Source organism: Bos mutus, chromosome 4 (assembly GCF_027580195.1).
Source record: "Bos mutus isolate GX-2022 chromosome 4, NWIPB_WYAK_1.1, whole genome shotgun sequence".
NCBI classification, from domain to species: Eukaryota; Metazoa; Chordata; class Mammalia; order Artiodactyla; family Bovidae; genus Bos; species Bos mutus.
This window is the reverse complement of record NC_091620.1, coordinates 64,536,686-64,553,105: the sequence shown is the minus strand read 5'-3', so window position 1 is coordinate 64,553,105 and position 16,420 is coordinate 64,536,686. Positions and strand designations below refer to the sequence as shown.

General features: G+C 35.0%; 1 protein-coding gene and 1 long non-coding RNA gene across 4 annotated transcripts in view; one reads left to right on the top strand and one right to left on the bottom strand.

Annotated features, from left to right (window-relative positions):
* LOC138987627 (uncharacterized) overlaps positions 1-16,420 on the bottom strand; it is an 84,660-nt gene that overhangs the window by 56,181 nt on the left and 12,059 nt on the right. The window lies entirely within an intron of this gene.
* Positions 3,190-16,420, top strand: part of PPP1R3A (protein phosphatase 1 regulatory subunit 3A) — a 40,556-nt gene continuing 27,325 nt past the window's right edge. The window contains exons 1-2 of one of the 2 annotated variants that reach the window (XM_070369569.1): positions 3,393-3,638; positions 3,917-3,999. In XM_070369569.1, the coding sequence (XP_070225670.1) occupies positions 3,528-3,638; positions 3,917-3,999 (194 nt within the window). In that variant the 5' untranslated portion in view covers positions 3,393-3,527. Of the gene's footprint in view, positions 4,000-16,420 lie in introns of both variants that reach the window. The other variant, XM_005899508.3, reaches the window with a different exon arrangement.

Sequence of the window (16,420 nt, the reverse complement as noted above, 5' to 3'; positions counted from 1 at the left end):
GCTCTGTGCTCTGGGAGACTGACCTGAATGAACTGTAATAGTACTCATAGCCTTTGGCCAACGGGTAACTGGTAGGATACTGTATGAAAGGATAAGAGTGAATTCAGTGTGTGTTTGCCCATGGATCACTCCTGCTCATCTTCAGCTGACTGTGTCCCTTGACTAAAGATCACTGATCCCCTTCAGCCTGGTGAATAGTTTATGACACTCTGTGCTTTGAAGTTTTGATACTTGGCCCCTTTCCTCATTCCTTGAAAAACTGTAGCAGTTCTGATGCAATTGGCTCCAGTTTACTGCACAAACTCCTGTGGATTTTCTGCATTTACACTTTTAAATAGATGCTTGTAAATAAGCCCTGCTGGAATTATCAAATTTTGTGCATGACGTCTATATTTCCTATTTACAGGGATCCTGATTGAAACAGTCTTTTATGTTAAAGGTACCTTTGAAAATATTTGGTTAACACAAAAGAAGTAAATGTATGGAAACTTGAACTGAAATTTGATTAAATAAATAAATAGTCATAATGGATAAAAACAGTATACTTAAGTAATTGAGGAAAATATAAAACTCATATTATTAAAATTGAGGTAGCAGTGAATATAAGAAAATGAGACATTGGCCTGATATGGAAAAAAAGTAAGGAGATGTGAATTTTAATTGATACAAACACCAAGTCACAAGGCTGAAACTGATAGAGCTTTCTCCATGCCCCAGAGACACTTGATCTGTGCTACTACATTCATCTAGGGGCAGCTCATTACCAGAATAATATAGGCAAGCTGGAAAGATTCATAGAGGAGTAACAAAATGATAAAAAGTGCTGAAGGATTGACCTATAAGAAGAGATTAAAAAGAGGAAATCACTCTGCTTTAGCTAAGCAGTGACTAAGGGGGAATATGTCAACCATCTATAATTATGCGAAGGTTATAAACTCCAAAAGATAGGCAGCAATTACTACAAATCTAGGGTGTAGTGCTCTGCAGAAAGATAAATTAAGAAAAGGAGATTTTAACTCAAAAAACAGGACCATTTCCTAATGTAGAGCTATTTTATGTCTTCTAAAGCTAAGTGTTCTATAATATAGCCTTTGAAAAAGACAAAAATGAAACAAATTACAAACCATTACTTATTATTGTATATGTAGATTCTTTACAATCTATTTCTATCTATCCTATCCACCTAACTAGCTGATCTAACTATTGGTGTATCTCAGAAATCAACCTTTCACAAACATATATAGCTATTTATTTAGCAATATATTAAATAAATATTTATTTAGTAAGCATCTCATTTAATTGTTAACATTACATTTTAGCAATCAAAGAAAAGAAAATTTAAGCAATGTTCTGAAGGTTACCCAGCTAGTAAGTATCACAGCCAGAGTACAAACCCAGGGGTCTTTATCTCCATGTCTCTGCTTATCATCCTTGAATAGTTAAACTACTTCAGTACATTATTATATCATTTCCACAACAATTCTCCATTCTTGAACAATCCATGTGGTTATCATCCATTCTAGCTATGTGATAAAGCCTAAAGTAGTTTTCATTTCCTTATCCTAGATAGATAATACTTATTTTTAATCTTGCAAAATAATTCCTTAATTCACTATTGTACACAATTCAAGTTATTCAGTAAGTCATAATTATTTATAAAGTTTAAATTTAAGAAAGTATGCTATTGACTTCTCTTAAAAAAATAATCACCTCTCACAATTTATTTGAGTTGAAAATACATTGAAAAAAAAACCGTGGTCATGGCTAGTATTTCAAATAATACAGAGACCATAAAGTGAAATGAATGAGTCCTTTTCACTTAAAACCTTCAACCTCTGTGGTTAGAGATAACTGCTCCTAGTAGTTTCTTTTGTGTATTTCCAGTAATTTTCTATGTACGTATCTGCGCATACTTTCTTTTCTTTCCTTAGAAGTGATTTTGGTTGTCTTTCCACATCAACACATAAATTGGTACTTTATCCTTTTTAATGACTGTAAAATATTCTATTGAATGGGTATAACATTATTTGTCAATTTCCCTGTTGATGGATATTTAGATAGCTTCTAAAATAATCAGTCCTATTATGAACATATATTTACATTCATCTTTGCAGACTTATCCCTTACTGATAGGGCAAATTTGTAGCTGGAGCATTTTCTAGGTCAAAGCATATGTATGTTTACATTTTTATAGGTATTTCCCAATTGTTATCTACAAAATAGATTTTACATTAATACAAAAATATGAGAGTCTAAACAGGCTGCTCACACTCTAAAATTCACATAGAACCCCAACATGTCATGGTATTAACTTCTGCTTTGTGAGCATAAAATGGCATTTTGCCAAACATTTTATTCTACATAAATATTTTATTCCTGGACCAGGTTTATCACTGCCTACTTATATTTCAAGTCATTAACATATTACTTGTTTATATTTTTCTGTGACTTAATTAAAAGAAACTTACTAATGTTTGAAATAACAGATTTGACTAATTGTTTGTCTTACACCTTAACTTACACTATTTCTTCCACCTGGAAAATCTACCTCATTCTAACCCTACATGTCTATGTCCTACCTACCCTTCATGATTTCTTTCAAATGATACCTTCTCCATCTAAATCTTGTTTCTTTCCTCAGAACTCCCAGCATCTTATTTAACCATTTAGAGTTACATTATACATAAGTCCATGATCAATGGTGGCTATCATTATTATTAAATACTGGATCTTTCGAATTCTATAAATGCTCTTATTCTCTCCTGCCTTCCTTTGCCTTCTTCAATGGATGGATCGAACTCAAACTACATATTTAGTATTGTGATACTATTTTTATTCTCTTTTAAAATAAATGGTTCAATTTTTAATTTTTAATATCAACAGGTTAAAGTAATATTTTATTCTAAAGTTTCAGATTTTTGAACACAGCAGAAAATGATTTAAGATGTCTCTTTAGAACTCATAAACACACTCAATTTTAAAAATTAAGAGTTAAATCTGAAACATGCTGCCGAGAGTTAATGTGGATGCTATCATATTAAAGGCCTTTGGAGGCAAGCAAGCATAGTTTACACGCCATCAGACCTATTTATAGAGCTGACTCCTTTTTGCAATGTCAACTGTAACCTTATACTTATTTTAAGCCTCAGTGTCTCAAATATCAGCCTCTACTAGTTATACAGTTCTCCCTTATTTGATATCAGAGAGCCTAATGGAGCCTTCTGAAGAACCTAGTCAGATTAGCAAAGATAACTTTTTAGAAGTTCCTAGTTTATCTGATTCTCTTTCTGAAGATGAAGAAGTTAAAGCTACCTTCAGACCTGGATTCTCCCCACAACCTAGCAGACGAGGTTCTGAATCATCTGAAGACCTTTACCTGGACTCTCCACCATCAGGTGCAAGAAGAGTTTCATTTGCTGATACCTTTGGACTCAATCTTGTGTCTGTTAAAGAATTTGATTCCTGGGAATTACCGAGTGGTTCAGCTGATTTTGACTTAAGGCAGGACGTTTTCCACACAGAAGAATATGTTTTATCTCCACAATTTGGCTTGCCTTCTTCAAAAGAAGATCTTATGCAACAACTTCAAGTACAGAAAGCAATACTGGAATCAACCGAGTATCCTCCTGGATCTACAAGTATGAAGGGCATTATTCGAGTTTTGAATGTTTCTTTTGAGAAGTTAGTATATGTGAGAATGTCCTTAGATGACTGGCAGTCATATTATGATATATTAGCAGAATATATTCCAAATTCATGTGATGGTGAAACTGACCAGTTCTCCTTTAAGATATCATTGGTTCCTCCTTACCAAAAAGATGGCAGTAAAGTTGAGTTTTGTATACGTTATGAAACTTCTGTTGGTACATTTTGGTCAAATAATAATGGCACAAATTATGTATTGATTTGTCAAAAGAAAGAACAAGAGCCGGAGCCTGAAAAACTACAGGAAGACGTTCCTAATAGACAAATAAAAGGCTGCTTAAAGGTAAAATCAAGGTGAGGCTATATCTTACATCATTACTTTTCATAATTTTAAAGTTTTTAAAAGTCATTCTTTATTTCACTACCAAGAAATAGCCATACTGTTTAAAAACATAGTCTTGTTATGTATAAAGCAATGGTGCTGGGCTTTAACAAGGTCAGTGATGTTTGGATAATAGTACTGTGTCATCTCTCCTCCAGATATAAGGAAAATATGGGTATAATGTAACAGATAGCACGGGGAGTGCAATATGTATATTTCCTACCTAATGAGCTATAAATTGCTTAAATTCAAACAATGGAATCTAGATTCTTAACATGTAAAACTGTTTATTTGCCATTTAAAGTATATTTATGTTTAATATTTTAAATACTATTGCCGTACTTAAAAACATTTCTGATGAGCATAAAACTGTGTTTCAATATGTACCTAGTGCTCAGAAATTCATAGACTTCCCCTCAAACTTTTCAATGACATTTAGTTGTATAGGGATGTCTGGAGTAACACATATTTAGTTACATTTTAAGAGCTATGATGACTTTAGTGATAAGCTAAGAGAAAGTAGTATATGAGTGGTATATGAATTATCCATAAAAATTTATAATTATAACCAAATGTAACATTATAGAACACAAAGTAGTATAATTTAGTAAAAGTAAATGGAGCAGAATAAAAAAAAAAATGACCCAAGTAGAAATAAGGATATTAGCTTTATAGATTAGAGATTTGGGATATGACCCTTCATTAGTAACCTTGCTCTCCTGTTAATGTAATAAAATAAAATAAAAATAAATGGGTATTCAGTTCGTTCTCTCTATTGTAGAGTTGGCTCATTTCCATGACAGTAGGTGAGTAGATAAAACATCCAGGAGGAGATGGATGTCTCCTGCTCCTCAGAGTGTCCCAAAGGAAAATCACATTGCTCTACCAGCCACAGGCAAAAGCTTGATTATTTTCTGGATGGTCCATCCTAACTGTCATTAGACCCAAAGATTCTAGTAACTGCACCAGAAATAGTGTAATATGATGAAAAGGGAACTGTTTTAGGAATCAAGACATCCAGATTCTAAGTGGAATTAAATAAAAACATAAAGAATTACACTGGAAAATTTTTAATCTTTCATGCTCTAATGCCTTGATCTATTATATGATAATAAATAATAACCACTAAATGTGCTATTCTAATGCATTAATGAACTAAATATAATGTAAGTGAAACAATTCAATCATATAAAATATTTCTGTTTTCATTATCCTTTAAAGTAATTTAAAGATTGGTTTACCTGACTTTGTGAGTTGTGCTGTCTTTCTCAGTCCAAATAAATTTCTTAGGTTTTAACTGATGCTATTGAGAAATAATAAAATCATAATCTGTGTGCTAAAATAATTTATGTTTATGAGATCACTCAGCAACATGTTAGCTATGTAGACAAAATATGTTCAACACTATTTAATAAACTAATTTGTATACATAAACATACACATATTAAATACAAATAAAATCATCATCAGTGAATAATGTATAGGCTGCAACTTGGTCTATATATTAGAGAAAAGCAAAATTTAAAAAAGGCACAGCCGTATTGTCAAAGCTCTCATAAAAGAAGGAGTGTTTAACTCTGGATTTTTCTGCAAGTTAGAAATGCAGTTTAAAATTATAAGCATTACAAGCTGAACTATGGTAAAGATAGAGGATTCCTTTGATAGACCAAACTTGACTTGAACATAAGGACAAAAATGGATAACTGCTAGGCCTAATCTACCCCAGTCTTGATATTATTGAAACTTCTCCTAGTCTAAGATATGTATAACTGGATATATATCCATACCCACATTTATATTCAGAACAGTAATTGTTAGGTTCATAGCGGACACCATTCAAGTTTTAATATTGCTTTGGGGAAAAACTTGAGAAGAACTAAACCACAAAATGGTCTAAAGGCCTGTAAAGTTTCCTAATGAGTTATAAAAATGGAAAAAATCTCTCTCCTTCAAAACCACAAATACATTTTCTGCACTTCTATAACTTAAAAATGACCAACATAATTCAAACCACATTTTGAAAAAAAAAAAAATGCATTTGCCTCTGGAGAAGGCCTTTTGTGCTAAGTTTCAGTCCAACATGAATTTTTACATCTGATTTATATACCACTCAAAATGGAGTGTATAAAGGAAATCCTGACAGATCCTTAGAACAGCATGTGCCATAATAGAATATTTATACAGCTTTTCCATGATATAATTTATATGCAATGGGGTTTCAAATATTCCTAAAACTCACACAAGAGAGCATTATCGAATTTCTAAATGAATATTGCAGTTGGATTTCATTGTGAAGAATTTGGTTAAGGAAAAATAGCACATCTTATTAGTGTTTCTTTACGAAATGTGTACTCGGCTAAAGCAAAAATTCACTAACACTTATTTGATCAAAAAAGTTACAGCTTCTAAAATATCTTCCTCCCTTCAAAAGTTACAGAATTTTGTAATTTAATTTGTAATTTAATTTAGCCGTCAGTTGTTTGAGAAGACAAATGCAGAAGAGAAATATGTGTCAATTTTTACTTCATATATGCAGGTAGATTAATAATAGTATGTAATATAAGTCAGAGTTAGACTGAAAATAAGTCTGTCTTAACGTAGAGAGTAGCAACTAAAGTGAATTCCTCTTGATCCCAAAGTTAATTTGCTTTCAGGATCTCAGAGATTGTATCTTCTAAAAGCATCAAGAATCTCTTCTAAACAGTACAGAATGAACTGTGGGAACACATTTAGTGAGGTAGGATTTCTGTTATGTCAGTCACCCTAGGCATGATGTCTTCTCTATGGAAGATTTTTTCAGGTCAGAGTTTGCAAACCTCCACATTGATGTGGTTGTCTGATTTTTTTGTTTTTGGTTTTTCTTTATTCTTATTAATCTATCCCCTTTGGATCAAAAGAAATATCTAGTGGGGGAGGAAAAGAGAATTTGTAACTCATAGGCATGTGACCGAGAGTGACCCAGAGGTATTTAATTGCACTGAAAGGCATGCATCATGAGATACTTGATAAGTGTCACCACATATGTAGTACTGGAGTATGTGTTAGCAAACAAACTAAGCACACTGCTGATCTATGTCCCATGAACATTATTTCAAAATAAGTGACCAAAAGAATTAAATAAAATTGACGTAAGTAATATTAGATATATTAGATAAATAAACTAAAAATAACATGCAGAAGCAATATACCTCCAAAGTTAAAATTTGGGTTTCAGAGATAAACATATCTGGGTTTGAGTCTAAGCTGCACTGCATGCTAGCTGTGTGACCTTCTGCAAGTTAAACTCAATATCCCTTCTGTTAATTGTGAATAACAATTAGAATCTAATAGAGATTGTTAGAGATTTCCGTAAAGTAATACATACAAAGTTTTGGCCTAGTGTATGGCACATAGTAAGTTATCAGAAAATAATAACTCCTGTAAAAAGCCAAGGCTAACTCTAGCTTTAGGTGGATCTAAAAAACCCTAGGGAGGCCCAAACTATCCAAAAGTTTCTCTTTTCTTTCTTTTCAAAGTTTCTGAAATTTCTGTTTTGGAGAGCAATTTTCTTTGTTTTTTTTTCAGGATTTTAATCAACAAGGGAAACCCACTGAATTGTCAGTTTTCTTGAGATGTATGTTACCTGATATCTGGAACATCTTAAAGTTGGAAAAGATCTTAATGACTATTAAAATTTTCATGCTTAATAAATTAAAAAAATAAGGACTAGATCAAAAGGGTTAAAAAAGGCTTAATTGAGGCATTGAACAAATGTTATTTATCCCAGTTCATATTTATAATATTCATAATACATAATACATATTTATAATATTCATAATACATATTTATCCCAGTTAATATTCACTTAATAACTATGTGGCTACGGACATATTATTTTACTTCTTAAAGCCGCTATTTATTCATATGTAAAATAGGGGCAATGGTGCTTGTCCAGTCTTGTGATGATTAAGTTAACATAAAATGAGATTATATTTTTAAAGCTTCTAGTTAAGTGTTGGGCACATATATAGCTATCAAAACTCAAATATAATTGCCATCATTATTATCAAATTGTGTTCAGCTAATTTCTTGGTTCTTGGACTTGTGTTATTTCTTCTGACATCATAGTCTTCTTGTTAGGGTTTCAAAATTCATTCCCTAAGTGTTTATTAAGGGCCTGTGTTTCAGGTACTGTGTTGTTAGGCACAAGGTTGGAAACATGACTCAGTGAAGACCAGAGGCCCCAAGGAAACAGTCCTCACAGGGGCTGAGAGCAGAGGGGGTGAGGGGAGAGAACATTAAAGCCAAGCTCAGATTCTTCAGGTAAACAAGGGAAGCCACAGATGAAAAATAAGAACCACTTACGTTACATTTTGAGTTTTCTCAAATCTGTGATCAATAACTGGTCTTGAGTACTGGCCAGGGGACTGACCTTTTCAGCATATCCTTTTCCCTACCAACAGCTGCTAAATGTTCCCAACTGTTGGGTACACAGACTGACTTCATATGGTCTTGTATTTTATTAAGTGAAACCAATTTATTATTTTAAGTAATGAAATGGCATGATATAGGTGTTGGATGGTATTTATAACTTGGCCAGGTGAATGCAAATAAATTCCTGAAAGATTTCAAGGCCAAAGGAAAAAAAAAGATCACTCTTCAGTACCTGAAGAATAATAGAAACAGGCACATTCAAGAACAGGAATGAGAGAGAGGCTTTCTAAAGTATGACTTGAAGATTACAGAGAGTTTATCTTTCAGGGTGGTAAATTGTTAAAATGAGGCCAAGAAAAACACTGGAAAATGGTGCCTAATATATGCTCACATTGCATGTTCCAGTCAGAGCTATAGCATTGTGAGACTTCCTTAATTTACACTTACAGTATAATCTGGAGTCCTGGAAATAGTCCAAAGAAGTGTAAATAGCCCCATGAAGCCTTTAGGACTTAATATATTCCATAACCAACCTGTTTTGAGTCCTAACTAATTGTGGAACCCTGGTCTGTTTAAGGGAGGGACCTCTGGCAAGGCCACATGGAAACATAAAACACAGCTGCACAGGACCCGTCAAGAGGACTGTTTGGAAACTGCCGGCTGGTTGACAACAAGGAGCCAACTAGCTTAGAGTTTCCTTGGAGATCTACCAGGGCTTTGTGGCTTCCTGGTCTTATGGGAAATCCATATTCCTATAAGCCTTGACTTTCCCTAGAGTAGTTTTGAACCTTTTCTGAGAGAAGAAGAGGGTCTCATCACTCAAGAGTTTCTCTCAAGCCCTAGCTAAAGGGGATCACTATAGATGCCAGGCCTCAAATGGATCCTCTGGGATCTCTACGAGCCTAATTTCCCACCTGAAGCCCATCTGCAGCCTGTAAAAATGGAGCAGGGGCCAAGAACACGGGGCCAATAAAGCTCCAGGCAAAAGATGATTGTGAAGTGGGACACAAGTTTTTCACCTTCTTCCAATTCTGCTGACCATGACTCCTGTCCTTGTTCCAAGGTTTCACCCCAACAGGCCAACAGGAATAGTGTAAGGGCAGTTACCTTAAGGGCAGACACCTGAAGTGGGCCTGACTGCCCACTGTGTTGTCAGACTTAAAAGATCATACAGATATAGGTATGTGTGTGTTTATATGCGTATGCACACATTTACACGATACACACACACAAAACTCCTCTTCTTGAATACAGACACCTCCAGGACAGAAGGGACTATACCTACCTTATACCGAATTAAAGTCAACTGCACAAATGGGCTTTGAGTTTGGATTGAGACAATGGAAATGGATAATTTTAGAGAAGAGAGCACTATGGGCAGAGTTGAGTACAGAGTTCTGGTAAGAGCTCCACAGAAGCAGGAGGGCCCAGGGGGTCTGGAGTATGTGTGTATATTTGGGAGGGAAGGAGGATTCCAAAAGCAATAAGGCATATTGGAAACAGTGTAAGCAGTAAAGTAGGGCATATTTGGGCTTTCATTCTTACTAATTAGTAGCTGTATGAACTTGGATAAATTACACTTTGTATCCATTTTATTCAGATGTAAAAAAGGGATATAATTTCTACTTGGCAGAGCTGCTATGAGAAATTCATTAGCTAACATATATAAACATCTATCCCAGTTGCTGACACTTTGTAGATACTCAAAATGGCATTGGTGATAAATTCCATATTTTAAAATCTTGTATATGGCTAGTCCTTTGACCAAAATTAATGGAGAAATGTTTTTTTTTCCCCTCAATATCATTCCTGCTACCTAGACCCAGGTTAGTATAAATCCATAGTTTTGTAGCTCAGTTGGTAAAGAATCTGCCTGCAATGCAGGAGACTCAGGTTCAATCCCTGGGTGGGAAAGTTCCCCTGGAGAAGGAAATGGCCACCCACTCCGGTAATCTTGCCAGGAGAACCTCATCGACAGAGGAGCCTGGTGGGCTACAGTTCATGAGGTCACAAAGAGTCAGGCACGACAGAGTGACTAACACACACACACGTTTTAGAATTATGGATTTTTCAACAAGTTTGGGGGCACTAACTAGGGAAACTATATTCTATAGTATTGCTACTATGGGGGAAAAATGATTCCCAAATTCCAGAAACTTCTGGGCTACAAAAAATTTTTGGAACATCAGTCAGAAACTAGGTATTTTTTTTAATGAACTACAACATGTTTTTTCCTTAAGGTAGTTCTTAAGATGGTTCTTTTGGACTAAAAACTGAGTTGGCTATACAGTTTCATTTTATCATCTCTGTATATAAACATGAATAGAGAGTGAAATTTAATTTGATATAATTTTTTCCTCTAAGAAGATATATTATACACCTTTGAATTTTAATCATTTCTCTGCTTTTAAAGCATTTTCTGTACACCACCACTGTATAAAAAGAAAAGGGTCCTCAGGACATAGCTCTCAAATCTTTTCAGGTTTTTATTCTGCTTCTCTAATAACTTTTCTTGGGTAACTGGCACGGTAGTATTATTATCTATTATATAAATAATACTGCAATTTCCTGTTAGTATAGTGGTGAGTATCCCCACCTGTCAATCTGGAGACCAGGGTTCGATTCCCCAGTGGGAAAACACTGGAAACCTTTGGGCTTCCCTGGTGGCTCAGACACTTAAGAACCTGCCTGCAATTGGGAGACTCAGGTTCAGTCCCCGGGTTGGGAAGATCCCGTGGAGAAGGACATGGCAACCCACTCCCAGTATTATTCCCCGGAGAATTCCATGAATGGAGGGGTCTGGAGGGCTATGGTTCATGGGGTCGCAAAGAGTCAGACACGACTGAGCAACTAACACTTTCACTCTCATATAAATAGTAACTGGTTTGGAAACCTTAATCAGACCATCCTGCTGTTTAAAGATTTTATGATAAATAGAAATAAATTGCCACATTGGACTGTTACACAGCACTGTTTAGTAACAGAGACCAACTGTTCATTAAAAAAACCTGTCTTAGGAAATTTCATTGTTCCCTCCCCTTATAGTTAACCCTGAAAACAGTCTGTCTGTATTGCATACCAGTGCTATTCAAATTACAACTAGAAATGGGATTCAAACATCGTAAGACAATGATTTGTCCTGTGTGCAGCTGTGGATTTGAATTTCATTCACCCCTTTTGAAATTTGCAAAGTAAAAAAGATCAAAATATCCCCAAGGTTTAAATCTATAAAGCATGCCAAACTGTAGATGCTTTTACTAATTATGTGAAACAGATTTTATAGCCCATTTAACACTGATGGTACTTTGCTTATTTTACAGAATTAAACCATAATACAAAGCTAACCTATTGATGATGAAATTATAAGAAAAATCCCAAACTGGTTTCACTTTTAAAAATTATTATAGATGTCTTCACACAATTACAGATTACATAGAACTGCTTGGGTAACTTTCAGCTTCATAAGCCATATAGGAAATAAAACAGTATTTTTTCATTTTAATAAGATCTCCTCCTGGTGATTAATCTTAAAATAATATATTGTAACTACTTAAATATCTTGAATATTTTACCAATTGAAAAATCTCACCAAATTTTAAAATTACATTCAGGTACAAGCAGAAAAAAAAAAATATGATCCTCAGATGTAATCTTGAGTATGTATATAAGACTATTGTGTTTTAGTGTAAATGAAATTATAATCATTTTTACCAATGCTAATACAGCACTTGATCTGAACAGTCTTCCTTGAATTGTATTGTAGGAGAGGCCATCTAATTCTATCCTTTTCTTTCAGGCAAAATTATTCTGAAAACTACCCAAACCAAATGCTTATAATATTCTCTTATTAAACATCTCCTGGAGATATTGTATTCTTTAGTAAAGTATTATTTCAGGAAATTCTATATCTTTCATGTAGTCATTCCTGTTGTTCTATGTCTTTAATCTTGTCATTTTTAATGCTGATTCTCAATTGAAATAAATGTTGGAGTTCCTATCCTTTTACTTAAAGTTAGAATTACACTGTTTATGTGACTGATTTCTATTTGCTATGTCAAATAAGCTCAATAAACTTAGATCTCCCCTCGAGTTCCTAACTATTAAACTAATAAGCTAGTTTGTAGTATTTCAATGCAAAAGTCAAAGAAGAAAAAGATCATCACCAAGCAGTGAATGACAGCACTATTATAAGGACTGTGCACTGCCAGAACCATGGTTATTAGGGAAGCTGAATGGATGAGTAGGCTAGCTAAGAAGCGCTCCCAATCCTACCTCCTTTACCTTTGAGTCCTGATTATTGAACTCCTGTTGAAGTCAGAGAAGGGAATAGACTTTATTTTACTAAATTACAAAATTAAAAGTACTTCAGAAGATCATTCCATTTATTCCTCAATCCTACATGTAAAGTTAGCTGTATTAGATTTGTTGAAGCTCTCTTAGACAAATAATGAATAATTTTGAATAATCATTACTATTTTCTAGAAATCTAATTTTTAATTCAATTTCATTCAATAATATAATTTTATGAGTACACTGAAAAGAAAGTTTGAATAGATTTATAAAACTCAAATGTAATACTTCCAACTGAAATTTAAGCTATCTTAAATTTCAATGATTAAATTTAAGTATCATTTTGTAGAAAGGTTAATACTGTGTCTACAAACAGAAGTCATTTGAATATGTTAAAATTATTGATTGTGTCTATGTGTGTTTACAATTTTTTCCCATATATGATTTTTAATTGGAGGATAATTGCTTTACAATGTGTATTGGTTTCTGCCATACATCAACATGAATCAGCTATAGGTATACGTATGTCCCCTCCGTCTTGAACTTCCCTCTTACCTCCCACCACATTCCACCCCTCTAGGTTGTCACAGAGCTCCAGTTTGAGTTCCCTGAGTCATACAGCAAATTCCCACTGGTTATCTGTTTTACATATGGTAGTGTATATGTTTCCATGCTACTCTCTCCAATGTGTTACAATTTTAAAGGTATTGTTTGAAGGAATTAATATGTACAGAGTATTGGTATAGTCAATCTAGTTGATAATGTATTTATTAAATTAAACATGTGTGTGCTAAGTCATTTCAGTCATGTCAGACTCTTTGTGATCCTATGGACTATCCCTCAGGCTCCACTGTCCATGGGATTCTCCAGGCAAGAATACTGGAGTGGGTTGCCATGCCTTCCTCCAGGGGATCTTCCCAACCCAAGGATCGAATCTGCATCTCTTATGTCTCCTGCATTGGCAGGAGGATTCTTTACCACCAGCACCACCTGGGTTTCAAAAGTTCTAAACACGTCAATATATACATAAAATGAATGAATAAAATAATCACTTCAGCATGATATTCTTGCTGCTGCTAAGTCACTTCAGTCGTGTCCAACTCTGTGCGACCCCATAGATGGCAGCCCACCAGGCTCCCCCGTCCCTGGGATTCTCCAGGCAAGAACACTGGAGTGGGTTGCCATTTCCTTCTCCAATGCATGAAAGTGAAAAGTGAAAGGGAAGTCGCTCAGTTGTGTCCAACCCTCAGCAACCCCATGGACTGCAGCCTTCCAGGCTCCTCCGTCCATGGGATTTTCCAGGCAAGAGTACTGCAGTGGGGTGCCATTGCCTTCTCCTGATACTCTTGAGCTTCCTTCATATTTGTTTATACATTCAATATCTGTGCTGAGCTTCTAACATGGGAGAAAGAATAAGTAATTTTGCCCACCTGCGTTCAAGTCATCCTTGATGCATTGCTTTTTTGGTGGAAAGTACACATATATGTATACATGAGCTTTTCACTTTTCACAAAGATAGTAATTTTCCAGTATTTTATACTGTTTGTATTAGTAATAATACCTCATTCAAAGCTAACTTTGGTAAATCAAGTTAGGTTTGAGACCATGGCAGTTATACAAATATTCAAGGCATTTATTTACAAATATCATAAAACTCATGCAGTTCAGGGCTACTCCTGTGGCTGATTTATTCATGTTAGGCAACTTGCTTTTGCCCTTTCATGGCTTTGACAAGCTTCCTTAAAATACCTACATTTCTGGCAATATTTTCCCATAGAGTAGCTACCCCCATGATGCAAAATAAAACAACTCCTTAAATAAAAGTGTTGATGTTTGCCATGTTTGCATCTGATGTAACTTATAGGCAAAGAAATTACATTCAGTGAAACTTTACTGTTTATCAGATATCTTTATTTTAAGGAAGAAGACTTTTGTCTTATACCCCTTTATATATGTTTAGTCACAGTGTTGTCAATACTACCTTTCCAACAGTGGCCTTTCCCTGCACTTTCAAAAGTTTCAGAAACTTTTATGTGTGTACCATCTTCCCGATTGGACTGCAAGGTCCTTGAGGTCAGTGATAATATATTAGTTTAAGCATTATTCCCCACTGTAACTAACAAAGGGTTTCATGTGGAAAAGCTCTAAGAAAAATACTGATTAAACCTGATAACCATAAAGTCTGGTAAAATCCTAAAGTATTCATTCTAAATAATTAAGGAATGAATTATGCTTATTATAACATTAATGATGAGTTGTTTTATTGGTTTCACAATCTTTAAAACTCAGGGGCCTTCTGGTTATCTCCATCTGGATACCCAGGTGGCAAATTAACTCCGTTATGTCCAAAACCAAAGTTAAATTTCCCCTTCAATCCTAATCCCTCTTCCTTTATTCTATATTTTGTTTAAAATCATAGACATCATTCCAGTCATGCAAATAAGAATTATCAACATAAGAAATGATGATGCGATTTCTCTTTTGCAAACTCATGTTAATTCTGCACTCATATTCTATTCCGTTGCCACAGAAGTAATGACTGTGCATTTGATTATAAATAAACATTATTTTAAAAATAAAGAATAAAGTATACAAAAACCATATTTACATATTATAAAAACAACAGATAAGAGGGAACTTTATCTCTGAATATTTGCATATTTGTTGCCTAAATTGACTCAAAATTGAATTTAGAATTGAACATATCATCCATATTAACATCTTGTAGTCAGTCTAAATTTCCTTTCAGGTACCAGGATATCAAAGAAAGATCAAATTGAAAAATAAGTTAATACAGTCAATGGCACCCCACTCCAGTATTCTTGCCTGGAAAATCCGACAGATGAACCTGGTAGGCTGTGGTCCATGGGGTCACTAAGAGTTGGACACGACTGAGCGACTTCACTTTCACTTTTCACTTTCATGCATTGGAGAAGGAAATAGCAACCCACTCCAGTGTTCTTGCCTGGAGAATCCCAGGGACAGGGAAGCCTGGTGGATTGCCGTCTATGGGGTCACACAGAGTCGGACACGACTGAAGTGACTTAGCAGCATATGATACTAAAGGATCATTCAGTCTTCCCTTCTTTCTTGTCTTCTAAAGAACTGACTCATTTTCTTTGGGACCCTTTGGACTGTAGTCTGCCTGGACCCTCAGTCTGTGGGATTCTCCAGGCAAGATCGCTGGAGTGGGTTGCTATGCCCTCCTCTAAGGGATCTTCCCAACCCAGGGATCAAACCTGTCTCCCGTGCCTCCTGCAATGCAGGCAGATTCTTTACCCGCTGAGTCATCGGGGAAGCCCACTGAGTCACTACAATGTTACTATTCTGTAATGTCATGCAATCTTAATATCCCAAATAAATATCCATTAGTCAGCTTTTGGCTTCCTTCATACCATAGGGTTGCAAAAACTCAGACACGACTAAAGCAACTTAAAATACACACACACATGCCACGATCCAGACCAGTGGGAAAATAGAAAAATCCAACAGGTTGAGTAACAAAAGACCAAAAACAGATACTGTATGTCCACTGATCAGAACTGAGTCATTCATTCTTTCTTTTTGCCAGGACCATGGCCAATACTGATTATTCATGTTAGTTCTACCGCTGCTGCTTGCTGCACTCACTGATTCTGACACCTGTGGATTCCGATCTGGCTGTTGTTCTGTCTCCTTTTCTTTACCTGA